This window comes from Saimiri boliviensis, chromosome 6 (genome assembly GCF_048565385.1).
Source record: "Saimiri boliviensis isolate mSaiBol1 chromosome 6, mSaiBol1.pri, whole genome shotgun sequence".
Lineage (NCBI taxonomy): Eukaryota > Metazoa > Chordata > Mammalia > Primates > Cebidae > Saimiri > Saimiri boliviensis.
Genome location: NC_133454.1, coordinates 132,418,409 through 132,444,579, shown reverse-complemented (window position 1 = coordinate 132,444,579; position 26,171 = coordinate 132,418,409). Strand labels below are relative to the sequence as shown.

Sequence of the window (26,171 nt, the reverse complement as noted above, 5' to 3'; positions counted from 1 at the left end):
AGGCTTGGGGGAGAGGCCAGGGCTGTGCATGACAAACTCAACACAGACAAGCCACGCTCGCACCAGCGGCTTTCAACCCACACCCGAGCTAATTTTATGCTCCTGGGCTCAAGCCCAGGCCTGGCCCCAAGCTCGGGCATCCGGCTCCTCAGGGCCACCTGGCACCATCAGGCCTTTCCCCAGACTGAGGACAAGTCCTGGCAAAGCTGGAGCTAGGAGCTTCCGCAGACACAGATGCTGCAGGCCAAACCCTGAGACAACAGCCCCACCTGGGCTCCTGAGGCTACAGTGCTGGGGGGACAGGGTCTGCCAACCCACCACCTGCACAGCCGCCATGTCTGGAGGGAAAGAGACACCGCTGACAGGGGACCTGGAAGAAAAGTCTCCCAACCCTGCAAAGGTCACGGGCAAGAGGGAAACAGCATGGCCACCTCTGTGCTTTCCAACCCTCCAGCTCGTCTGCTTTCTGCAGGGAAAAGCTGCACACCTTTGTGGGAACTCTCTGCCTCCCTGCCACAGTGAAACGCTCGATGACACAAACCAAAGTCGCCACCACACGGATAAATACAGGAGCTGTGGCACTTAACCATATCACATTAGCCCTGGGACATCCACAAACAACTGCAGGGACGAATGAACAGATATTCCAACCCGGAGCCATGCGCGCTGGCAAAGGGGACCTTCAAAGAGAAGGCAGCCCGGGACAGCAATGCAAATGTGGCCACAGTCCACGGGCCAAGCAGTGCCACAGATCACATGTGGCCTGGAAGCCCTGCCCACCATCTCCTCCTTTTCTCTTTAAGCTTCCACATTTTATGCTTGTTCCAATTGTTTCTACTTCCGCTGAACACCGATGGGTGTGCCCCCGCCAGGAGAAATCCTGTGCAGAAAAGAAAACAAACACGGTGAAGGCAAAGAATGGGAGGCCCTTCTGGCCAAGACAGACAGGAACAGCACACGCCCCTTCCCTTCCGGACAGGTCAGGCGCTGGCGGGAGGCTGGACAAGCAGAAACCAGCTTGGAGAAACAAAGGCCACTGCCCCGCAGATCCCACCAGCGCTCAGCGGCTCTAACAAAAGTCGCAGTGGGCCCTGTGTTTCTAACCCAGACCACCGTGCAGCCGAAGAGGAAATGCTAGAATGACAGGTGCATGGCATGGAGTCCTCCCTCATGGTGGCCTCAACACCTCTCCTCCCCTACTGGATGACCACAGCAGAGACCGAAGCTTCCTCCAGAGAGGGAGTCTGTTGGCACACCAAGCCCCTGCTAGCTCTGACAGCAGCACTTGGCGGGCAGACCCCTCGTGTGGCTGGCTTTCTCAGGGCTGGGAAAAGGCCTTCAAGAGCCAGGACACAGAGTGGCACTTGGTGGTGGCAACACTAAAGCACAGGCTGGAGGCAGGAGCTGTGCTGTCTCAGAGATACCCACAACGAGAAATGCAGCCCTGGTGTCTCCCAGCCCCAACCAGCGGGGACCACGTGCAGCTCCTCTGGTGGGCTCACCGCCAGACAGTCTCCCGCCAGCTTCAAGGACACCTGTACAAGGGTTCCTAATAGATGGTCCGAGCAGGAGAGGTGGGAGGGTGTCACTAGGGGCATATGCTAAAAAGCAGGAATGGCTGTGTCTCCATCTCCCAACCTTCACTGCAGCATAGAGCCTGGTACACAGCAGCCCATGAATTCAGGCAGGAAGCTGGGACCCAGCTAAGAAGAGGCCCAGCTCACCGTCCTAAAAGCCACGGTCACAAACCACAGATGCGACCCAACTGCCCATCGGTGGTGGAAGGAGAGTGGTGGGTGCACATCTCCACAGGACGGAATCATGCGTGGTGGTGAAGAGGATAGCACTGTAGACATTCACCAACATGGACAGACATTAACAACACTGCACTCCACGGGCCAGGCACACAGCCCCTCCACTGCAATTCCATTTCCATGAGTCAGTTCAGCCACACAGATGGCGGGAACTGGTGGCTGCCTCGGGGCTGGAGGTGGGGATGGAGAGCCATCCCAGTGGACAGGAGGCTTCTCTGGGGCACAATGGCAAAGTTCTCAAATTAAACTGTGGTGATGGTTACTAAGCCCTGTAATTTTACTAAAAATTATTTAATTGCAAACCAAAGTTGACTCTACGGTATGTAAATTATACCTCAATGAGGCTGTTAAAAAAAGTTTAGAGATTCAAGCAAGTTCAGCCTGGGTGTCCTCATAATCAGATTCAATTGTTAACCACCGGTAACACCCTCCCATTCGGCAAAGAAAGAAGAAAAACAAGGTCATCAACACGCCATCCACATTCCGGCAGAGACACACGCTCAAGGGATTTAATCTCAGCCAGAGAGGAGGATACCTGAAGGCAGCTGAGAGAGCTGGGCCGTAAGCACAAGCCTGCAGCCCGAGAGGGGCCCCCCCCACCGCCTCACCTGCAGCCCGAGAGGGGCCCCCCCCGCCTCACCTGCAGCCCGAGAGGGGCCTCCCCCCGCCTCACCTGCAGCCCGAGAGGGGCCCTCCCCGCCTCACCTGCAGTTGGTATTCAGTTGCCAGCACTGGGGTGCCAGGGCCCAAGCCCACTGAGCACAGCTCACCTGCTGCCTGGACAGTAACCGAAGCACTGGTGTCAAGGCACCGGGCAGCCTCAGAAGGAGCAAGGAGAGCCCCAATGTGCACCCCTCGCCGCCCCCACCCTGGCTGTGCCCAGCTGGAGAAGCTGCCTGGACGAGAGGGGCCTTTCCCGGCAAACTGCACCATGCTGGGACCTATGCGGGGCCAGCGGGAGGGCGGCGACGCTCCCATCAGCCAGGAGCGAGGACGTGTTTCCTCTCCTGCATTCCCAGATGCTCAGCAGCTTCTGGGCTGTGCGTTCTGCTGGGTAACATTGAAACTGCACTCACACCTTCTGTTCACAAATGCCTGTTGTCAGTTAAAGATAAGACAAGTTTCTCCTAAACTGCAAACACTGTGTGGTCGAGTTCTTCCCTCCCCTAGCCTCCACGGAAACCACCGGAGCTCGCGCGTCTCCTCCCAGCTGCCGACAGCTCAGCGGCGAGGGATGACACCCTGTCACTGGCTGTCCAGAACGGAACAGAGCTTGACTATACAAGAAGTGGAAACCTTTTTCACGTTACGAATTACTCCTTGTAAAAGAAAGAAAGGAAGAGAAAGAAAAAAGTTTATCTTTACAGCTACTTCACCAGCAAACTCAAAACAATGCCAAGCAAAGGAACCCTATGAGAAACACGGTGGAGAGCCTGGTCTGCAAACCTTCTCCAGAAAGGCCCATCAACGACCGTTCTCACCACCAGTGCTGTCGTGCGGGGTTTTGTTCTGGTTTCCCGAGCAGGCTTCCCTGCGGGGTCCCCATCCTCAGGAGCAGCTGGGAGCACTGATGATAAGGTTGCTAGAAGGCTCAGCAGGCCAGGCTCTTAGCTCTTCTCCCAGTGACAACGAAGACATGGCTTTTCACCTGCACATCTATAGACCACTCTTCCGGTCCTAACGGTGATCAGAAGAGAACACAGCAGGCCCAGGTACTGTTCGCTGCTACTGTAGAGTCCATACTTTGTCATCTGAGATGAACTAATTCAAAGAAATCCTTTCTTTAAAAAAAGACTCTTAAAACATAAGAAACCTGTATTCCAAAGTACTTGGTTAACAGTGAATGCTTTGAATTTAAAATAGCAAGAAAAAAATAACACACTTCCCCAATTCCAGACTGACACCTAGTTAAAGGATTAATGGCCAACGAAAGCCCTAGTAATGAGCACACAAAAGCCGCTCAGACAGGAGCAAGCTTCTTCGCTCCGGGCTGACCCTCTCCAGCAGCAGAGCCCGATTAAGCAAGCAGTGGACCAGAATGAAAGAAACCTGTGGGTCTCTGCGGCTTACTCAGTCTTCAGCTTCTACCTTATTTTTTATAGTAGGTGCTCGATAAACATGTGAAATGAGCAGAGGTAAGGAGAGACAGCATAACCTCTGGGCCCTCTCTGCTCTGCATTCCTGGATACCAGCTTAAAAACAGGCTCTGGAGGAAAAGCAGTACTTGACCACTGAAATGTATCACTTAAAACAGGAAGCACATATTTAAGGAATTGTTAAAGAATTCAACAACGTCCAATATGCAATCCACTGGATTTAAAACGATGTACGCAAAGATAACTGCACCCCATCCTAATCCCACTTTAAAATCACTACTGCCCTCTCGGAACTGCACACTTTTACAGCCAGGTAGCGGTAAACACCCCTTCACTGACCAGGGCCCTCTGAAGCAGCAGCATCAAGGTCCTCGCCAGCCTTCCCCTTGCACCCAGACCCAGACTGGGGCCCATGAGATAAGTGCGCCATGAGGACCACTTCGTTACCAAAGGCTTAACGAGGGTCACAAGAATCAGTCCCCCAGGCAGGGCATGGTGGCTCAAATCCGTAATCCTTACACTTTGAGAGGCCGAGTCAGGTGGATCGCCTGAGGTCAGGAGTTCGAGACCAGCCTGGCCAACAGAGCAAAACCCCATCTCTACTAAAAACATATAAATTAGCTGGGCTGGTGGCATGCACCTGTAATCTCAATTACTCTCCCAATTACTCTCGGGAGAGTAATTGAGATTACAGGTGCATGCAGGAGAATCACTTGAACCCAGGAGGCGGAGGTTTCGGTGAGCCTAGAACATGCTACTGCACTCTGGCCTGGGCAACAGAGTGAGACTCTGTCTCAAAAAAAAAAAAAAAAACTCAGTACCCCAGAAGCCTGGCAGTAGTTAATTTCTGAATATGCACAATGACAGGAAAATCCACAAAGCATAGACCTCAGTGAGTTTAAAAAGACCAACTACTGGTCAGCTTCCAGGCAGAAGTTATGAGCCAGTTATGAGTGACACAGGTAACAATCACACATCCACAAAACGCAGTGAGTCGCCTCCTCAGGAACCCGGCTGACAGGGCGGGGCCCACTAGCACGAATCCCCGTGGGTTCACCTCACCCGCTCAGGAGTCCACTTCCCACTCGGAGGCCTGGATGTCAATTCAACAATGTCCAATATAAAACCAAGTACACAAAGACAACTGCACCCCACTTTAAAATCACTCCTGCTCTTGAAACTGCACACTCTGACAGCCAGGCAGCGAGCGGCAAACACCCCTTCCCCGGCCAGGGCCCCCTGACGCAGCAGCGCCTGGCACGTAGCTCTTCTCCCAGGGACAAGGAAGACGTGGCTTTTCACCTGCACATCTATGGGCCACTCTCCCGGTCCTAACGGTGGTCAGAAGAGAACACGGCAGGCCCAGGCACTCAGCCTCTCGACGCAGTTCCCAGCACGAACGCGGCAAGCAAGCAAGCGCCTGTGCTTGGGAACCAAGCGAACACAGCTGTGCGCTCTCCGCTCTCGGTGCCCGCGGGCCTCGGAGGCCTCGGAGAAAACTCTGCACCACACGCCAAGCACCGTGCTGAGCCTTCGCCTTGGCCTCTCCCTCCACCGCCACACACTGCAGCTCGTAGCCTCCGCATTGACTTTTTAAAAGCAGGTGATTGAAATAAAGAGGTGAAGGGACCACCCACCCAGCTAAAAAGCCGCAGGGCTGGAACAGCAGGGCCGCCGCCGCCCCTTCCAGCAGCCGACGGCCGGTCCCCGGCGCCGCCGCCCAGCGCCCCGAGCCCCGCACTCTGGCCCCAAGACGATCCCTGCTGCACTGGGCACTTCTGGGGTCTCCCCGTCACCAGAGTCCACGCGATGCAATGCCAGGAACGGCTCCGATCCCTCTCCTTGGTCATCCTGACGGCACCCCCGACCCCCGACCCCCGACCCCGCGCCGCCCTTTGACTCCCAAGGGCCGGAGAGACACCGAAGCGAAATGCCCCTCCAGCCTTTCGGTCACTTTCTGAACTGCGGTGTCTACAGCGGCCCTTCCGCCGGCCAAACCCCGAGCGCCGGCTCCCGCTCCACCCCGGGACCCGCGGGGGGCAGGCGGATCCGGGACGGGCAGAGCGCGCACGCGCCACGCTGCGGGGTGGAAGGGCCCGTCCTCGTCGCTCTTCCAGAGGAAGAAAGTTTTTTTTCCAAAAATCGCTTTAGCCAGAACCACCGGCGGGCCACGCGGCTCGGCTTCCGCCGCCGGACCGCCTCTCCGCTTCCAGCAGCCCGAACACAGACGCGGCGGGGCGGGGAGGCGCGGCCGCGGCCCCGGCTTCCTTCCCACCCCACCCTCCCGCCGGCCGCCCGCGGACCGCAGCGAGCCCTGCGCCCCCCGGGACCCTCCGCCGGTCCGCAGCCCGCAGTCCCGCCCCCCTCGTCGGCCGCGGCGCCGCGGGGACCCCGGGAAAGCCGGGGTCTTTGGCTTCTCTCTCAGGAACTTGTCTCCGCCGGCATTCAAGTTGCTCACTTCAGAAGCGAGCCCCGCGCAGGGAGCGGAGCGGGCAGCAAAGCCTGCGAGGCCCCGGCCACCGACAGCCGGGAGCGCGGGGCTGCCGGCCGGGCCTCGGACGGGACCAGAACCGGGCAGTCCCCGGGACGCCCGCCCCGGCCCGCCCAGGACAGGCGCGTCCGCTCCGCCCGCTCCGCCCGGGCCCGATGCCCTTGAGCGGCGGTGCCCGCGCCGAGCCCCGCAACGCACCCGCTCCCCGGCCGCCCCGCCCGGCGCCCGCCCGAGCCCGGCCCGGCCGCAGACTCACCCCATGAGCCAGTCCATGGCTGCGCGGGGCCGCCGCGCCCGCCGCCCGACGCGCTCGGCCTCAGCCCCGGCGGCCGGAAGTAAACACTCGCCCGCCCGCCCGCTCCCACACGCGCCGCCCGCCGCCGCCGGAAATGACGCGCCCGCGCGCCGCCTGCTGGGACGCGTAGTTCCCGCTTTGCGCCCTGCGCTTCCGGCCCCGCGGGCGCCTCTTGGGTCCACGCGCTGTCCCCGCGCACCTGGACCGTCGCCCCACGCCCTGCCTGTGCCCTCCCGCTTTGGCTCTCTCCGCGCCGTCGCCCCCGCCCCTGGACGGTTCCCTCCCGCCTTTGGCGCTCTCCCCTTGCTCCGGTACTGTCCCTCACACCCTGGCTGTCCCCTCCCTCCCGGGCAGTCCCCCTGCGCCCCCGGCTGTCCTCTCCTCGCTCCCTGCGCTGTCCCCGCTCCGTGGGCTGCGTATCCCCTCGCTCTTGGCTGTCCCTCCCCCATCCTAGACTCTCCTCTTGAGCCCTTGGTGTCCCCGTGTCCCTTGGGCATCTGCCCTCCTGGCCACTCTGTCCCGGGGCCCGGCCCACAGCAGTTACTCAGTGCCTGTCAAAGGGCCGGATTCCCCAGTCCTCCCCCGGGGAAGACGCTCCGAGGATCACAGAACCTGGACAGGGAGAGCGCAGAACGGGAAGAGAGTGGGGAGGGGCTGCTTCCCCCTGGCTGAATACAGGCTGCAGGTGGGGCTGACCCTGGAGGCGGTGGGGCCAGCTGGCTGACACGGTCACTTGTCTGAAGCCCAGTGGCTGTGTCACGCCACCATGCTTGTCAGACAAGTGACCGAATCAGGCCGGCCGACCTTGCCCATCCAGGGTCAACCCTGCCTGCTGCCTGTATTCAGCCAGGGGGAAGCAGCCCCTCTCTGCTCTCTCCAGGTCCCCTCCTGCCACCTGGCCTCTCTCCAGGCTCGAGAATGCTTAGGCATCAGGCAGGGCTCTCAGTTGCCATCAAGAGAATGATTTGGCCTGTAATCCCAGCACTTTGGGAGGCAGAGGCAGACATCACGAGGTCAGACCTTCGAGACCAGCCTGGCCAATATGGTGAAACCTCGTCTCTACTATAGATACAAAAAAATTAGCTGGGCATGGTGGCGCGCCTGTAATCCCAGCTACTCAGGACGGGAGATAGCTTGAACCTGGGAAGCAGAGGTTATAGTGAGCCAAGATTGAATGAATCACTGCACTCCAGCCTGGGTGACAGAGCCAGACTTGATCTTAAAAAAAAAAAAAAAAGGTTTAAGGTGAAGAGGAATTCATAACAGATCCTAGGTAGCTCACAGCATTGCCCAGGAAGTTTGAGAACTTCTAAGACCGTGCATCTAGGAACACCTCCAGTCACAGTGACCTCCGTTCTTGGTCTCTTCTCTTCGGCTTTGCCCCACAGTTGAGACCAACAAGTGAAATGTTTCAATCCCAGACCCTCCAGCAGCCGCAAGAGGCTGCGTGACACGGTTATGGTCAATGGAGTCCACTCCTGCTGTCACTTTCCTGCTTGTAAAGCTCGTGGGTGAACATCACAAACTTGACCAGCAAAAGCTACTAGAGATAAAACAGCGAGGAAGGACAAAGGAAAGAGGAGGAAAATGCACTCAGCACACGGCATCTCAGGAGGGGAGAAAAGGCAGACTCGCCCTGGGGGCTGACTGTGGAGGCAGAGGTTGCAGTGAGCCAAGACCATGCCACCACGCTAGCCTGGGCAACAAGACTGAGCCTCTGTCTAAAAAAAAAAAAAAAAAAAAGAGTGACAAGTGTCAGAACTGCTTGTACTGCACCCTCTGCTAAACCTTGTTCTCAATCTGGGGCACATTTAAAGCTTTTGTGCACTCTTGGGTCTCTTGTTAATTAGTTAAGAACAGCGGCCTGGCATGGTGGCTCATGCCTGTAATCCCAGCACTTTGGGAGGCTGAGGCAGGAGAATCAGTTGAACCGGGAGGTAGAGGTTGCAGCGAGCTGACATCGCGCCATTGTACTCCAGCCTCGGCAACAAGAGTGAAACTCTCTCAGCAGCAGCACATCCAGTAAGCACCAGTCAGAGAGGATAGGCTACCTTGCTCACGTGGCCAAGGTTGGGGACTGCCTTCTCCCCACTCCGTGCTCACTTTAATGAATTGTTCACTGGGCTGGCTCTGTCCCTACCTCGCAGAGTGACCCAACCCATCATTCCTGAGGACTGGCAGCCCTTAGTGACCCTGCCTGCTCCTGCGTGCTGGCCTCTTCCAGCAACTGCTCCCCTGAGCATGGTGGTCCTAGGGGGTGCTTCAGGCAACCCCAAGGTGGCACCCACATTCCTTCCTGCCCCGTGGAGCACTCACCATCTTGGTGACTACCTGCCTGCCTTGGACAGGATTTTTTTGTTTGTTTTTGAGATGGAGTCTTGCTCTGTCACCAAGTGGCACAATCTCAGCTCACTGCAACCTCCGTCTCCCAGGTTCAAGCGAATTCCCCTGCCTCAGCCTCCTGAGTAGCTGGGACTACAGGTGCGTGCTACCATGCCTGGCTGATTTTTCGTATTTTAATAGAGACGGGGTTTCACCATGTTGGCCAGGATGGTCTCGACCTCCTGAACTTGTGATCTGCCCACCTTGGCCCCCCAAAGTGCTGGGATGACAGGCGTGAGCCACCACGCCCAGCTGCTGACTTGGACAGGTTGTTTCATGTCCCGGTGCCTCAGTTTCCTTTTTAGTGGAATGGAAATGATACTAGCAAACTTGCAGGAGGTGAGGAGCCGTCGGGAAGTGGATGGGCATGATGGATGTGCGGCCCCCGGCTTGGGCAGCTCTCCTGCCTCGGACCAGCCCTCTTCCCCTGAGGATGGTGTGTTGCCCAGCTCAGACACGTGTTGTGTGCTATCCCGTGGGCTTATGTATCATCTGATCTGGAGCCCAGTGGCAAGCTGGCACGTACATCTGAAAGAACCATGTTTATTTCTTAAGAGGATAGGGCTCTGCTCCAAAGCCCTGGGGCCTCCTAGCTCACCCTCCTAGTAGAGCTTGCTACCATCTCCTCGCAGCAGCACAGGAGGCACCACTAGATCTGTTGAGGCATAAGTGACAAGTGGCAGGGCACAGTGGCTCACGCCTGTCATCCCAGCACTTTGGGAGGCTGAGGTGGGTGGATCACCTGAGGTCAGGAGTTTGAGACCAGCCTGGCCAACATGGTGAAACCCCATCGCTACTAAAAATACAAACATTGGCCGGGCGTGGTGGCAGGCGCCTGTACTCCTGGCTACTCAGGAGGCTGAGGCAGGAGAATCGTTTGTACCCAGGAGGCGGAGGCTCCAGTGAGCTGAGATCGCGCCACTGCACTCCAGCCTGGGTGACAGAGCGAGGCTCCATCTCCAAAAAAAAGGAAAAGGAAGTGATAAGTATCAGAACTGCTTGTACCGCAGCCCCGGTTAAACCGTGTTCTCCATCTGGGGCACGTTTAAAGCTTTTGTGGACTCTTGGGTCTCGTGCTGATTAGTTATGAACAGCACATCCAGTAAGCAGTGGTCAGAGAGGACAAGTGACCTGCCTCTCATCAACACCCATTTTCTCCTTCTTCTCTTGGCTTCTCCCCGCTTCCTCCTCCTTTCTCCTCCTCTTGTTACTTAGTCATTGAACAACTAAGCAACGTGACCACAGGAAGAACTCTGTTACTCAGATTCCGAGGGAGGCAAGATGGCCGACGAGATGTCAGACGAGCTTGTTCTGGGGCTTCTAGTAAATCCTTTTTGTCCTTCTTGTCTACCCCAACCCTGGCCCAGTCTCCTGCTTCCTGACCAGAAGAGAAAAAAATGATGGCTGGAGCCCTTGCAGCCACATTGGAGCACGAGGAAGTGATGGTGGCAGAGCAGAAAGACAAAGAGCCTACGTTCCTGCTGAAACTCAGAAACCTCCACGACAGTCCTAATTTTCTTACCAAGGTGCTTAGGATCCTTGAAAAAATACTGGTTAAATCATCGTTCTTCTGAATCTCTGCGACTTGAAGGAAAACACAGTTGTCTAATTGACACAGGCATCAGTGTGTCATGGTGCTGGAGGTGCAACAGCCCATCCTTCCCTTTGAAAAGAATGTTTACATATTCTCAGCTCATAGATCCCCAAAATGTAGCCAAATCCCTGAACGTTCATGGGATGTATCTCTTGGCAGCCACATGTATTATTTAGCATCTAGAGTATCTAGGTCCTCAGCTCTAGGGAACATGGCAGCATTCTTATGATATGATATGCGGAGGCAGGCCGAAACAATCAAAATCTGTGACTAGGCTGCGCACGGTGGCTCACGCCTGTAATCCCAGCACTTTGGGAGGCTGAGGCGGGTGGATCCCTTGAGGTCGGGAATTGGAGACCAGCCTGGCCGACGTGGTGAAACCCCATCTCTACTAAAAATACCCAAAAAAAATTAGCCGGGTGTGGTGGCATGCACCCAGCTACTTGGGAGGTTGAGGCAGGAGAATTACTTGACCTGGGAGGCAGAGGTTGCAGTGAGCCGAGTTTTCACCAATGGACTCCAGCCTGGGTAACGAGCAAAACTCTGTCTCCAAAAAAAAAAAAAAAAAAAAGTGTCTGTGGACAGAACTGTGGCAGAGCGAATTCGAGTTTGTGAGACCCTGAGGCCTGAGGCGGCGGCGGGGGGGCATACTGCCAATCTCACGAAATAAACACTCCCCTGCTTCTGGTGTTCTCCGTTTATTGGGATTGAGATGGGCGTGGCTACCTGATCAATAGCTGAATCATAACTGTTGATCGGCTCCAAGGAGGACGCCACGTCTGGAAGAACAGCTGCAGCTGGAATCATTTCGTCTTCCGACCCACCGTCAATCACCAGCACCCTTCCGTCTTCCGCACAGACAAGATGTGGGAGTGAGACTGGAATCCTAGAGGGGCCCCTTCGCCGCATCTTTGGGGACTGGAAGGGTAGGACCTGTTTCCGGGCGTCTCTGGCGATGAGGATCTGCTTTTGGTCCACGGTTTTGGCAGGAAAGGGGACCTGTAGGCTTTTCCACTCAGCCTTTCCTCCTTCCATTCACCCATTCATCTGACGAATAAGTAGTGAGTGGCAGCTACGCACAAGGACGAGGCACTTGTGAGGCGCCCGGAGAACAGTGGCAGACACAGCAGACTGAAGCCTCCCCCGCAGGAGCTGCAGACAGTCAGCGAAAAAAATAATAAAGCAGGCAGCACGTTCCACAGTGACCAGGACCCTGGGGGACACAGAGCCAGGGAGAGGGTCACGGCATGCTCAGTGTCACCGGCTGACGTGTCCCCAGAAAGATGAGACGAAGTTCTAACCCCCAGTACCAGTGAGGTCAGAAGCGGGAGACGTCATCTTTTGTTGTTGTTTTGATATTTTTGTTGTTTGTTTGAGACAGGGTTTCACTCGTGTTGCCCAGGCTGGAGTGCAATGGCGGCTCACTGTGACCTCCGCCTCTCATGTTTAAGCGATTCTCCTGCCTCAGCCTCCTGAGTAGCTGGGACTGCAGGTGCTCACCATCATGCCCGGCTAATTTTTTGTATTTTTAGTAGAGATGAGGTTTCACCATGTTGGCCAGGCTGGTCTTGAACTCCTGACCTCAGGTGATCTGCCTGCCTTGGCCACTGCACCCAGCCTACAGACGCCATTTGTTAAGATGAGGTCCTAGTGGAGCAGGAGTACTCCAATCCTACATGACTGGGGACCTTATAAAAAGGGGGAATTGGCCGAGCGTGGTGGCTCACGCCTGTAATCCCAGCACTTTGGGAGGCAGAGGCAGGCGGATCACAAGGTCAGGAGATCGAGACCATCCTGGCTAACATGGTGAAACCTCTTCTCTACTAAAAATACAAAAAATTAACCGGATGTGGTGGCATGTGCCTGTAGTTCCAGCTACTTGGGAGGCTGAGGCAGGAGAATTGCTTGAATCTGGGAGGTGGAGGTTGCAGTGAGCCGTGATCACACCACTGCACTCCAGCCTGGGCGACAGAGCAAGACTCCGTCTCAAAAAATGGCCAGGTCGGGTAGCTCACGCTGAGGTGGGCAGATCGCCTGAGGTCAGGAGTTTGAAATCAGCCTGGCCAATGTGGTGAAACTCTGTCTCTACTAAAAATGCAGATATTCTGGGCGTGGTGGGATGTGCCTGTAATCCTTGTTGCACCTTGTGACAGCACCTGCCCTTTCTAATCAGGTGCCACCCCTCTGCCTGGCTCTAGGGCAGCCCCGGGGACTGCTGTGCCCGCTGGGAGTTCCTGGTCAGAGAAGTGAGGGGCTCGATTTTCCCAATCCCGCTTCCATCTAGACTGGGGCCCTTTGCAGGCAGGGCCTGTGCGGAGATCCTCAGGACAGCTGTCCTCCATCATTGTGGGGTGGAAAGCCAAGGCTTCCAGGATAAGGATGACCTCATGGCATGTTTCAGGGGAAAGAGCTGACTCCCCAGTCACCTGCTGACTCCAGATACAGGCCGAGCCCTGCAGGGTCATTCATGGACTCCGCTGTGACCCTGTCTGGCCTTCTCTTGGGCCCACTCATTGCCTTCTGGGGCCAGCAGGGGACACAGCCAGTGCTCAGTGTCCCCTCTCTGTCTCAGGCTGTGCTGCCCAGAGGCCTTGGCACGGGGTGGGCCTCGTGACACAGAGGCTGGAGAACAATGGCTCCCTCTCACCTCTGAGCTGGTTCTTGAGCTTGGGACAGTCCCAAGTGAGGCTGAGGGTAGCCACAGCGTGTGGTGAGCCGAGACCACACCATTGCACTCCAGCCTGGGTGACAGAGTAAGACTCAGTCTACAAAAACAAAAAAAAAATAGAAAATATATAAAATACACATTTGTTATTGTATACACACACACGTGTGTGTGTTTGTGTATGTGTACATATGTGTGTATGTATGTGCATGTGTATGTAAGGGTGTGTATGTGTGTGTGTGTGTGTATATATATATATATATATATATATATATATATATTTTTTTTTTTTTTTTTTTTTTTTTTTTTTTAAGACAGGGTCTGGCTCTGCCGCCTAGGCTGGAGTGCAACAGCACCATCAAAACTCACTGCAGCCTCAGCCTCCTGGTGCAAGCAATCCTCCCGCATTGGCCTCTCACAGCCCTGGGATTATGAGTGTGAGCCACCGCACCCCACCTCTGAGCATATATTTTTTTTTTGAGACGGAGTTTCGCTCTTGTTACCCAGGCTGGAGTGCAATGGCGCGATCTCGGCTCACCGCAACCTCCGCCTCCTGGGCTCAGGCAATTCTCCTGCCTCAGCCTCCTGAGTAGCTGGGACTACAGGCACGCGCCACCATGCCCAGCTAATTTTTGTATTTTTAGTAGAGACGGGGTTTCACCATGTTAACCAGGATGGTCTCGATCTCTCGACCTCGTGATCCACCCGCCTCGGCCTCCCAAAGTGCTGGGATTCCAGGCGTGAGCCGCCGCGCCCGGCCCTGAGCATATCTTTTTGAGGCCCACAATTCAACTTGTAACAGGGGTGGTTATCAGCCACGTGATTGAAAGCGCATAGGGTGTGCTTTACCTGAGGCTGAGGTGGGGCTCCCTGAACCCCGAGTTTCAGCTGTCAATCGTCCCTGAGTTGTTAAGCTCACGTGACTTGATGTTGACTGAACACTGGCTTCCCAGATGGGAGCTCCGGCCTCTCTCAGGAGGTCATTCCTAAGGCACAGCTTGCTGTGTTTCTAACCTGTCCCCAGCTTGGTGGATTCCACCCACGTGAATCTTCAGAGGCCATTTTCAAAAGTGTTGCTGACCTCAGCCTCATCTGGACTTAACTTCTCCTTCCTTGGCCTTCCTACAGCAGAGTGGAGAAGGGGGCCTTCAGCTGCTGGGACGGGCCTCAAAGGTCATGGGTGGGTTTTCTTGAACACAGAAGGGGATGGTTTCTGTTGTATGGTCGGCACTGCTGGCCGTCAGCTCTGGAGCCCCGCTCGGCAGGAACTGATTTCAGGAAGCAAAGTGCCCCCGGCCCTAGGCCCTCTCACAGGTCTGTCTGTTGGGCGCCGGAGGGCAGGAGGTGAGTGGATGAGCACCAAGGGGAGGGGGCCGTGCGTCCCATCTCAGAAGGCAGCCCCGGGCTGGACGGTCTCCTGCTGGCTGTCCCTGCCCAGGACCCAGGTTAAGCGTCCCTGGGTCTGCTCGTTCTTCAGAAGAAGGTGAACAGGTGGCCCAGTGTGCCACATCACCAACGCGCTCCTGCTCCTGGCTGCCTGTGAGTCCCTAGCACGCACTGCGGGAAACAGGCTCCAGGCCATTCCAGCACACAGGACAGCTCCCTGGGCCTGGCCCGTGCTGGCGCTTGGGTGAAGTTGGATTTTGAATGGAGCTGTTAATGAGTCTCGAGGAGGGTGCAAAATTCACAAGAGGCACCACTCCAGAGCCGCGGTGGTGCCCAAAGCGTCTCTCCCTCACCCTAGTGTCTGCGATGGTCTTGGACCCGCCATTCCAGACCAGAGTTCAGGCCGGGGAGCTGCACCCTAAGGGGGGTGGGGCCTGATGGGCCTGCAGAGGGCACCTTCTTGTAGCCCAAGTCCCCAAGAGGCCTTCCTGCCCCCCTCTCCTGGGGGTCCCTCCCACTGTGGAAAGGATTGATGGAAAGGAGCTCCCATTTTCCATTCCCCGGGGGCGGGGGTGACCTGGGGAAGGAGGGCCGGTCTCAGCAGAGCCTTTCCAGTAGTTGCTGCCTGGCACAGTGGCCAGAGGTAGTAGACTTGGGGAGGGGGAGGGGCCCCAGGGGAGACCCTAAATCTGGCAACTCAGGAAGGTGGTGGCAAGAGAGAAGGAGTTCCCCAGGTGAACCCAGTACTCAAGGTCCCGACCCCCAGTAGGAACCGCTGACCACCGGCTGCCAAGGCTACTCACACTCCTCTCCCCTGGGAATCATTCTTGCAAGGTGCTGGTCATCTGCAAATGCAGATGAGGCCTGAGGCTGGGGCACAGGCTGCCTGCCAACCGGCAAGTGCAGGCGGGGCAGAGTGTCCGTCCAGACCTGGGCAGAGAGCACTCAGAGCTGGCAGCGTCCAGGCTGCCGTGGGTTGCTCCTTGAGGCCCTGAGCCCCAGAGTCACCTGCAGGCCATCCCTCAAAGCAAAGAGGTCACTGACCTCTTTGGGAGTTTGGGAATTTGCCCTTTTTGTCCACAATGACCACCCTTCCTGCCACCCTCCCAGCGGGGATCCATCACCCTTCCTGGCTGGTGGTGCTGGCCCCTAACAAACCGCCCTTGCAGGCATGGACCTGCAGGTTTGCTATCTTCGCCCTGGGGACAGAGTCTGAGATCCTTGGGAGCTGAGAGTACCCTGCTCCTTCCCGCTCTAGGGACTACTCCATCCTGAGCACATGCAGAGTGCCGGACCCAGGGTGGGTGTGTGGTCCACTGGAGCTCCCATGGCTGCCATCGTGGGCTCTTCCTGTTGGGAAGGAGAAGCTCCTCTCCAAGAACTCCTGCTCATCACTCAAGGCCTCTCTCACAGGCCCCTTCCTCCAGGCAGCCTTCCTGCCACCCCCTTCCTGAGTGGTGGCACCTCTTGTACACACCTGTCACAGAAACCACTGATCTCACAGTGAGGACAGAGGCTTGTTTCCCATGCACAGTGGCTCCTAGGGGCCATCCCCAGTACCAGAAAGCCCTCATGCATGTCAGCTAATGGAGGAAATCCACAAAAAGTGGAACAGGAATGTAAATCACCGACATTCCACTCCTCCCAACTCCTGTTCTGCAGACAAGACCCTGAAGCCCCAGAGGGCCCGAGGGTGCAGCACAGCTCAGAAGCCACCGCAGAGCCAGCCTGTACACAGGCTCCCCACCTCCCTGTCGGAACAAGGAGGCCTCAGGCCTGCTCCAGCTCCCTCTCCCAGATGGGGACACTGAAGTCCATGACACGGGCAGAGTCCTGGCAGGACAGCTCTGCTTTGCAGGGCCCGGTGGGAGCTGCTGCTGTCCCCACAAACTACACAGAGCCTGGAGCAGGATTGGGGTGTGGGGAAGCTGTCCTGGGGGGAGCCTGTGCTCTGGGAGGCAGGGTGGGCTGTGCAGATGGCCAAAACATGGCCTGGAGGCGTGGAGGGTTAGGGAGCAGTGAAGGAGCAGGGCCTTGGCCTCCTGGGGACGCACCCGCACAGAAACTGCAGATGGAGGCCAGAAGGCTCAGCCCTCCTCCTGGTTCTGCCTGCAGCCAGCTGGGGCTTACTGTTGTCCACTCCACCCACTGGGTGAGGGCCCTAGATTACAGGTCCCCAAATGTCTCACCAGCAGGTGCAGCAGACGCCCCATGGAAGCTTTGCAAATACAGATTCCTGAGCCCTGCCCCTACAGAGCCTGGCGGTGTAGGTCGGGGTGGGACCCGGGGACCCGAATTTAAAGATCCCCACAGACGATGCTGAAGGGCCAGAGGGGGGCATCCCTGGACCAGATGGATCCTGACAGCCTGGCAGCTTCTGCTCATCAAACCCATGTGGGCCCCGGCCTCCTGGGAGCGGAGGCTGGCTCTGCAGGACTGGTTACCAGTGGTGTGGGGAAGGCAGTGTGAAGGGCTCCGGTGGGAGGCCCAAAAGGCTGCGCGCCTCCTTCTCCCCCAGTATCGGTTACCGGCGGGGCCCTGACCCCTAGCACCTCAGAGTGTGACCTCATTTGGAACTAGAGTCACCGCAGACAAAACTGGTTAAGATAAGGTCACAGTAGAGGGGTGGGTGGTTGGCCTTGTCGGAACCCGGCGAGGGGCTGAGCAGGTGCTCCCTCCTGGCCTCCGCAGCACCCACTTACCTGCACCTGAGTCTTGGACTTGTGGCCTTCAGACCTTGGAGAGTCGTTTATTTTCTCTTTCTTTCTTTCCTTTTTTTTTTTTTTTTGAGATGAAGTTTTGCTCTGTCTCCCAGGCTGGAGGGCAGTGGTGCGATCTCCACTGCAACCTCCACCACCTCCCAGGTTCAAGTGATTCTCCTGCCTCAGCCTCCTGAGTAGTTGGGATTACAGGCGCCTGCCACCACGCCTGGCTAATTTTGGTTGTTTTATTAGAGACGGGTTTTCACCGTGTTAGCCAGGCTCGTCTCGAACTCCTGACCGCAGGCGATCCGCCTACCTCGGCCTCCCAAAGTGCTGGGATTACAGGCATGAGCCACCGTGCCCGGCCGTAGAGATCTTTCGAAGCCGCCTGGTTCTCAGTGCTTGTGTCCAGCAGCCCCAGGCCACAAGCAGTATTCCAGGGCAGGACCCTCAATGCCAGGCCCTGCTGGGCAGTCGAGGGCCGAGGTGAATGTCCCTTCTGCACGAGCGGGAATTCCGAGTGCCACCCTGCACCTGGGCTGGGGGAGTGCAGAGCACACGGGCACACCGGGGAGGGGCCCTTCCAGGAATGCGCTCTGTAGACAGCAGGGCAGGGCTGGGGCGGACCAAGGGGCCCGCAGGGTCCGGCGGCACCATCCAGGTGAGGGCGTGCCGGGGAAGGGCCAAGAACAACAGCTGGGTGTACTGCTTACCTGAGAAGGAGGGGCTGGGCAGGGTGGGTGCTGGAGGCGTTGAGATGGGGACCCAGCCAGACGCAGGTGGCCGCTGCAGCTTGGCATTGCCAGGCCTGGAGGACACGGAGGAAACCTGGCTGCAGACACAGCTGGCCACTGACTGCGTGCGTCCCTGGGGCCGCGGTGTGGGCGACCTTCCTGCGGGACGGGCAGGCCCAGAGCAGGTGCAGGCTGTGGGCACAGCTGAGGCTGCCGCCGGGCCGAGGGGAGGGCCTTCGGAGGAGGGTGGGCGGGGTCGCGGGCTGGAGACAGGGCGGTGCCTTCCTCCCGGCCGCGGGGTCCCCGACGGGTGGGCCTGTGTGCAGGGCCCGCAGGCGGAGAACCCGCCCCAGCCTCGGCGGGCGCGGGCAGCAGATGGCGCTACAGGGCTGCGCTCCGCCTCGGATTCGGGGAGCGCGGGATGGGGGTGGCCGGCGAGCCCGACGCGGGAGAAGACCTCACAGCGCGGCCCCCGGCCCGGGCAGGCAGGATCCCGGGAGGGGCGCGGGCCCCGCCCCGCGGGACAGGTGTTCGCCCCCCCGGGCCCGGACCCGGAGCCGAGCAGGTGCTCCCCGCGCCCGCCCTCCACGCCGGCAGCGCCTGGGGCCCCGGGCCCGCGAGGGGCGCGCCGGACGCGGGAGCCGAGGAGCGGCGGCGCTTTGAGGATGGAGGGCGCGGCGGGCGGTCCCAGTGGGCGCGGCCCCGCCGGGCGTGAGGTCACCGCGAGCGGCGGGCGCGCCCCCGCCCCTGCCTCCTGGGCCTTGGAGCCCCGGGCTACGCCCCGCGGCGCGCGCAGGTTGGGCAGGTTTTGGGCTCCTGGCGGCGGGGGAGGGGGAACCCTGGGGGGAATGGGGACTGGGAGCTTCCTGCGGGGGCTGCCCAGACGCCCGTGCCCCCGGCGATGCTCCGGGCCCCGTACGTGGGGGCTGACCTCACCGCCCGTCCAGGCGGACCACGCCCGCGCGAACGGCCCGCGCCCACCCACCGCCGGCAGGCAGCGGCTGCCCTCCCCGCCGCGGGGTCCTTGGGCTCAGGGAAGGCGGGGCCGCCAGCCAGCTGCCCGGAGTTGGGGGTTACCCCAACGCCCCCTCGCCCACCCCAACCCCGCCCTACTGCCCTCAATCCCGCCCCTTCTGGAGTTTCCTGTTAGAGTCCCCACGGGCGAAGGGCCCCATCGGCCGCGCCTGGCCAGCCCCAGCGCCCTCGCGAGGCTGAGGTCCCACAGTGGGAACCCGGGCTGCAGTCACCACTGGCACGGCCGGGGGCACCGGGCGTCCGGGAAGGGCCTGCGCCCTTCATCCTCAAAGCGCCGCTGCCCCTTGGCTCCCAGTTCCTGTGGTTTTCCGATCCCTTTCTGGGTCCCCAGACTGTGAGCACCGGCTAGGCAGGTGGGCCAGAGGTGACCGAGCAGAGCCAGGCGCCGGGGCGTCCGGGTTTCGGTCTGGCTTCCACACTGGCCGCAGTCTTCTCCCCCGGCCGGCAAAGTCTCCGATCCCCATTCCCGCCGCCGCTGGCCGGAGGGTCGGGTTGGGCGAGGAAGATAGAAAAACTCCCCTCAATACCCTGCTCCCGCCCCCAGGACGCCCCCTCCGGCCAGGCGCTGGGCAGGCCTAGTGCCCACTGATCTTGCCAATCAGGCCTGTGGGCCAGGGGTGTCGGAGGGGTCTCCTGGGCCAGGGGCTTGACGGGGGGAGTGGGGTGGGGAGGGTGCAGAGGCACCGGAATCTGCTGGGGGGCGGGGTGGACATCAGGAGGGGCCACTGCCCCACAGACGACCCCCAGCAGAAGACTGGGGCCTTTGGCCAGCGCAGGCTCCACCCGTCCCGACCCTTGAGGCAGGGAGGCCCCACCCACTGTCGACAGGTTCTAGACCTCACCCTGCTTCCGCAAACGTTTCCGGGTGCAAAGACCCCTCTGGGCTGGGGTGGAATGGGGGAGGGGAGCCCTAGGATGGGGTTTTGTTTTCCTCCAAAGGCATCAGGTGCCCAGGACCAAACTCCTCCCCCCGACCCGCCTCTCGCCCTTCCCTGGCTTCTATTTCCAGCTCTCCTTGGCTATTTATAGCTGTGTCCATCTGGCAATTGCGTCAGTCCGGGTCTGGCTTTGGCCGGCGATGCCAACGGTGCCACCAGTGCCCCCACAACCCCCTACCCTTCCCAGGCATTCACCTGCCCTTCGAGGTCCTAGTTGGAGGCCCCAGGGGTGTAGGGAATGGGAGGGTGTTCTGCAGGTGCGCTCAGCCCGGAGCGCGAGGGTGCAAGTGGTGGAGAGGAGTGGGAGGGCACTGCACTCCGCGGAGGGCAGCAGAATTCTGGAGGGGAAGGAGTAAGCGGTATCTTCCCCTTTCCTTCCCAGAGCTTCCTCTTGGGAGCTGTGTGGGGACAGGCCACTGTTCCTTGGTTTCACAGGTGGTATCTGCAAAGACTAGCAGAGATGCCCTTGGGCCTAGTACCCCCCACCCCCTGCACCTTCCAGAATGAAGGCCCTTCACTGAGTTCCCCTCCTCTTACCCCCCGGCCAGCTGAGGCCACCCTCTGCTCAGCATGTCATTCAACTCCAGTTCAGCTCCAATACCCCTCTCCTCCCTGAGACCACCCCCTGCCCAGAGCCTTCTGGAGGGGGACATTGAAGGGCTCTGAAGCAAGACAAGTCTCCCTGCTTAGTTTGGAAGGACTGAAGGGTGCCCACCCAGGCACCAGCCTGGTGTTTGGCGAAGGCCTGCCCCGGCATCACCCTGCTTGAAGGTGGCGGGCACAAGCATGCTCCCTTCACCCTGCGAGGGTCCCCTCTGAGCTCTGGTCCTCACAGTCAGGGGCCACTCCCTTCACAAAGCCATCATCACACCTTCAGGGGCCCAACTCCTTCCATAAAGGCTCCTGTCTAGACCCATTCCCGGGGGCAGGAGTGGGCCCTGGGACGGTGGGCTGCCTCACCCCTGGGCCAGAAGGGTGTGCTTTCTCTGGAGGAAATCACACCCCCGAGCCCCAGCTGCCTGGAGGGAACGTGGAGTTTTCCCACTCAATCCTGCCCCTCCTGGAGTTTCCTGGGCTGCACCTGGCCAGCCCTAATGCCCTCCAAGAGGCAGAGGTCCCACGGTGGGAACCAGGGCTGAAGTCACCACCTGGCACAGCTGGAGGCTCAGGGGTGTCCAGGAAGGTCCTGTGCCCTTCATCCTCAAAGCGCCGCTGCCCCTTGGCTCCCAGTTCCTGTGATTTTCAGATCCACTTCTGGGCCCCCAGCCTGTGAGCACCGGCTAGGTAGGTAGACAAGAGGTGACCGAGCAGAGCCAGGCACCGGGGCCGTCCGGGTTTGGGTCTGGCTTCCACACTGGCTGCAGTTCGTCCTCCCCCTGGCCAGCAAAGTCTCCGAGCCCCATTCCTGCCCCTGGCTGGAGGGTTGGGCGAGGAATCACACGGGGCATTCATTGCGAAGCTCTGCTGAGAATCAGCCTCTACGCTCTGGCCCGTCTGTCCAGGGCCTGCCCTGTGCCCTGCGCCCTTCCTGGGAGGTCAGGGCAACCTCTGTTCATGTCCATTTTGTAGGCTCCTGAAAGACTCCATGGCTTCCCTTTAGTGGCAGGTCTCCCCTCATCTTGTCCCCAAGGAACCACTCTTCTTAGACACTCCCCCAGCCCACCCACCGTTCAGAGTCTCATCCAGCTGCACCCTCTTCCCGTAGGCTTCGCCTTGGCCAGAGGCCGTCAGCTTCTGCCTGGCCCCCAGCAGGACGCTCCTCCCTCCACTCTTCCTCCCATGCTGTGGACCTTTGCCCATGTGCCCCCAGCCCCTCCAAACACAACCTGGCCTTCAGAGGCCAAAACTCTGTCTTCTCCTGGAAGTCTTCCTGAGAACTGGCTCTCTGCCCTTTGTCCTGCTCGGAATCTCTTCCATTCTGAGCCCTGGAAGGGCCTTGGTAAGTCCATCCACAGGAGTTCGGTGGGAGTTGGCAGGGGCGCCACTGAGACTAGCCTCCGGGTCGCTTTCAGGCACTGCTTGGCAGGCAGAGGAATGGTACCTGGGAGACCAGGAACCAAACCCAGCCCCAACTTTGCCCTTGACCCTCTAAGGGACATTGACCAAGCCCGTTCCTCTCCCTGGGCCTTGGAGAGGGTTTAACTGGGTCTCTCCTGTGATGTCCCACTCCAGGACAGTTGGTATGTGGCTTATTCACTGCGCATTCACTGGGTACCTTCTATATGCAAAGACCAGGTGCCTGTTTGTAGTCCAATGGAGAATGGAGGTAAGCACACACCTTCAATCTAAGACTCACAGAAGTGCTCCTAACACAGTATAACATTATTAGCCACCCACCTTCACTCCCTCCCTCTCATTTACCCACCATCCACTTCCTATCCACCCAATCACTTATCTACCTAACCACCCATCCTTCCTTCCCTTCCACTCCCTAGCCACCCATCCACGTGTCTATTTATGAATATTCATTTATGTATTCATTTATCCATCCACCCTACTCATCATTCCATCCGTTCATCCACCTGCCCATCCATCCATCCATCATCCCTCCCACTCATTCCTCCCCCATCCATCCATCTACCCATCCACCCATGCATACATCCTTATCCATCCATCCAGCCACCCCTCCGGCCCCCTACCCATTCATCCATCCATCCATCCACCCATGCATCTACCCACTTATTCACATATCCATCCATCCATCCATCTACCCACCCACCTACCCACCCCACTCATCCCTCCACCCATTTATCCTTCCATTCATCCATCCATACACCCATGCATCCACCCACTTACTCACACATCCATCCATCCATCCATCCATCCATCTACCCACCCGCCCATCCACTCCAGATTCCTCCACCCATTCATCCATCTGCCCACCCATCCATTCATCCCTCCACCCATTCATCCATCCATCCACTCATACATCCACCCACCCACCCACCCCACTCATCCCTCCACCCATTCATCCATCTGCCCATCCATAAATTCACCTATCCATCCATCCATCTCCCTCCCTCCTCCACCCATCTACCCACCCATCCAAGACCCATCTAGCACCTAAAGCTCTTGGCCCTGGGGGAGACACAGGTGTAGGCAGGACATCAAGTCTTTAGGGGCCCCTGTGTAGCAGTTGGAGACCAGTGTTCAACTCTTGCTTCACCACCTACTTTGGGCAGCTCTTGGACTTGTAGGAGCCTGGTTGAGCTGGTAAATGAGACCCCCCCTCTCCATCTGGAGTCCTACACTGCCCCCAGGGTCCCGAGACCTGTGTGCCCCAGATGGTCATCCTAGTGGAGGCCCTGTCGCCCACCTCCTGCTGCTGCAAGTGCCCTCATGCACGAGGGGTAGGGGAGCACCTCAGTGCTGCTTGAGTCAGCCGTCAGCTCTTTCCAGACCTCGGTTTTATTGACTACTGGGGGCTGCCAGAGTTATAAATAGATGTTCTTCAGCCAAAAATAGCCTTTCGGGAGCATCAGACTGATTTCGAGCTTTCCTCCTTTTTGAAGACTCTTAAGGATGCGGGATTAAAGGACCCTGCCTCCTCCTGCAGCCCCCAAGGAGGGGCTGGCCCCCTCCTCTTCTCCTCTCTTGCTTCCTCTTCCTCCCGTCTCATGAGCGCTCACACATACACGATCTGGGCAGTGTCACTGGTTGGGAGAGGTCCTTGGAGTGGGCACGATAAACCTGGAAGAAGCTGCATGAGCCAGAGGGCTGTGTGGTAAGCACTGATCTGGTATCTTCCACTGAGGTGTGAGTACGCCTCAGCCCAGGCTGCGCACACACTGTGAATCTTTGCAGCGTGTGGGACTGGTAGCAGCCAGGTCTGCCCTGGGGCAGCGGGGTGGGGGCTGCAGGCCGGGCTGGGGCTGCCTCCAGGGAGAGGAACTGGAGGCTTGGGGAGACAAACCAGTACTTCCTGCCATGTGCCCAGGTGTGCCTTGGATCCTTGTACGATGTGCACATTACCTAAGATTTGAAAAGTTGGCTGGAGGCCGGGCGTGGTGGCTCATACCTGTAATCCCAGCACTTTGGGAGCCGAAGCGGGCAGATCACTTGAGGTCAGGACTTCGAGACCAACCTGGTCAACATGGTAAAACCCCATCTCTACTAAAAACACAAAAATTAGCCAAGTGTGCTGGCACGTGCCTGTAATCCAGCTACTTGGGAGGTTGAGGCAGGGGAATCGCTTGAACCCGGGACTCGGAGGTTGCAGTGAGCTGAGATTGCGTCACTGCACTCCAGCCGGGGTGACACAGCAAGACTCTGTCTCAAAAAAAAAAAAAAAAAAAAAAAGAAAGAAAGAAAAAGAAAAGCTGGTTGTAGATACTATATACAGCTAAACCCGTTTCTGCTGGTCTGTACACGCACCCACACACACGCACGCGAGCACACTCAGGATGGGGAGGGAAGCGTCCGACTCTTCACACGGATTGCAGGAGTGGGGGAGTTGATGGGTAACACTGAGGTTTTATTTTTTATCGTTTGAAGTTATTTAAGCTTGTACTAGCACGTAACAGCCGAAACAGCGTGTTTTCCACCCTAAAAGTGCAGCTGAGGACCTGTGCCCATGCCTGGCCCCAGGGCCTGTTCTCAGAGCAGGGTGACCGTATGAGCCCGGGGCAAGTTTCCAGGCCCAGCACACCAGGGGCCTGGCCTCAGGGAGCCTCAGGCCTGCTCTCCCAGTGGCCTCTGCCCCTACCCGGCCCACCACCAGTCCGAAGGAAGAGGCAGCGAGCCAGGGGGAAAACATCCACTTTAAGCTTTATTACAACACATTGTCTCCAAATACAAAGGGAGGGGCCAGGAGCAGAAGGTGCGGCCGCGGAGTGAGGGGCTCCAAGGGGGGCTGAGGGCCGGCAGCCCAGTCCACAGAGACTGGAGGCTCGGCAGGGGACCTGCACCCACTCCTCCGCTGGACTTCCCAGCAAATGACAGGAGGGGCTGGGTCCATTGTGAGGCATTCCCAATGCCAGGCAGTGGCTGGGCGGGAGGGGTGGGAGAGGTGGGAGAGGCTTAGGGAGGACTCCGGGCCCAGGTGGGCGAAAGCCACCAGGGTGGGGCCCTGGCCTGCCTCCTGAAGCACTGGGGGCGGCAGTGGCCGAGACAGGACCTTCCTCCCCACCCTGGCTGCTCACTTCGGGGTGCCCAGTACCTCAAGAGCAGGAGCAGAGACAGACTGAGACAGACAGATCCCCCATGCCCTGGAGAAGGGACAAAGGGAGGGGAGGAGGGGGGCCCAACCAGTGGCCCCAGACTACTGTCTCCCAGACAGCATAGGGGTTGGGGGGCAAGAATCGGGAGCCAGTGCATCCTCCACACCCAGGGTCACCTCAGAAACCCAACGCAACAGACAGACAGGAGGCAAATTTACATAATTAATAATAATTAACCAATAATAATAAATACTTAAACCTCTAATCCATAGATTGCAAATACAACAATGATAGCTTATTTTCTTGGGGAACAGGAGTGGGTGGGACAGAGGGAACAGGACCTTTGCTGAAAGGAGGGATGACAGGAACACAGGGTTGTGGGTGAAAAGAAGAACAAATAGAAGAAACAGCAGAGAGGGTGGCTGGGCAGGGCGGGGTGGGCACCTCCCTGGCCCTGCTCCAGGACTCCTGACTGGGTCCTGCTTGGACCACCCCTCCTGCCCAGAGAGCCCCTAGCCTCTTCCCACGGTGACTGCTAGACCCTAGGATATCTGAAGGGCAGGGGTCCCAATGGCCTGAGAGGGTATGTGGCAGGAGCAGCCAGCTGACCCACCTGGGCCCAAAAGCCACCTGTGTTTGGGGGCTGGCATGCCACCTAGAAGATACCCGGAGAGCGCCCTGGGGAAGGGTGCAAGGGAGTTTCTCTCTTGAGAGGCCCCCATGGGGCTCAGGGCAGACAAGGGGGCAGGTCCTGCGCCCACTCGCATCAGGGGCTTTATCAGGCCTACTGAAGTAATGGCGGCTGTGCCGGCACCGACTCGCCCCGTGCCAGGCACCACCTGCTCACGGAGCCCCTAGCCTGCAGGTGCACACCTGAATT

General features: G+C 58.5%; 2 protein-coding genes across 2 annotated transcripts in view; both read right to left on the bottom strand.

Moving 5' to 3' along the window:
- MOB2 (MOB kinase activator 2) overlaps positions 1 to 6,762 on the bottom strand; it is a 69,941-nt gene extending 63,179 nt beyond the window's left edge. The window contains exon 1 of the mRNA XM_039470699.2: positions 6,658 to 6,762. Coding sequence (XP_039326633.1) covers positions 6,658 to 6,674 — 17 coding nt within the window. The 5' untranslated portion in view covers positions 6,675 to 6,762. The remainder of the gene's footprint in view (positions 1 to 6,657) is intronic.
- An 18,118-nt stretch (positions 6,763 to 24,880) lies between these two features.
- LOC104650134 (uncharacterized) lies at positions 24,881 to 26,134 on the bottom strand (the record flags this gene model as incomplete). The annotated part of the gene is given in 3 exon segments (XM_010331220.3): positions 24,881 to 25,335; positions 25,337 to 25,600; positions 25,602 to 26,134. Coding segments are annotated over 3 exon segments (981 nt in total), but the record flags the coding sequence as incomplete, so codon positions are not given.
- Positions 26,135 to 26,171: the final 37 nt, after the last annotated feature.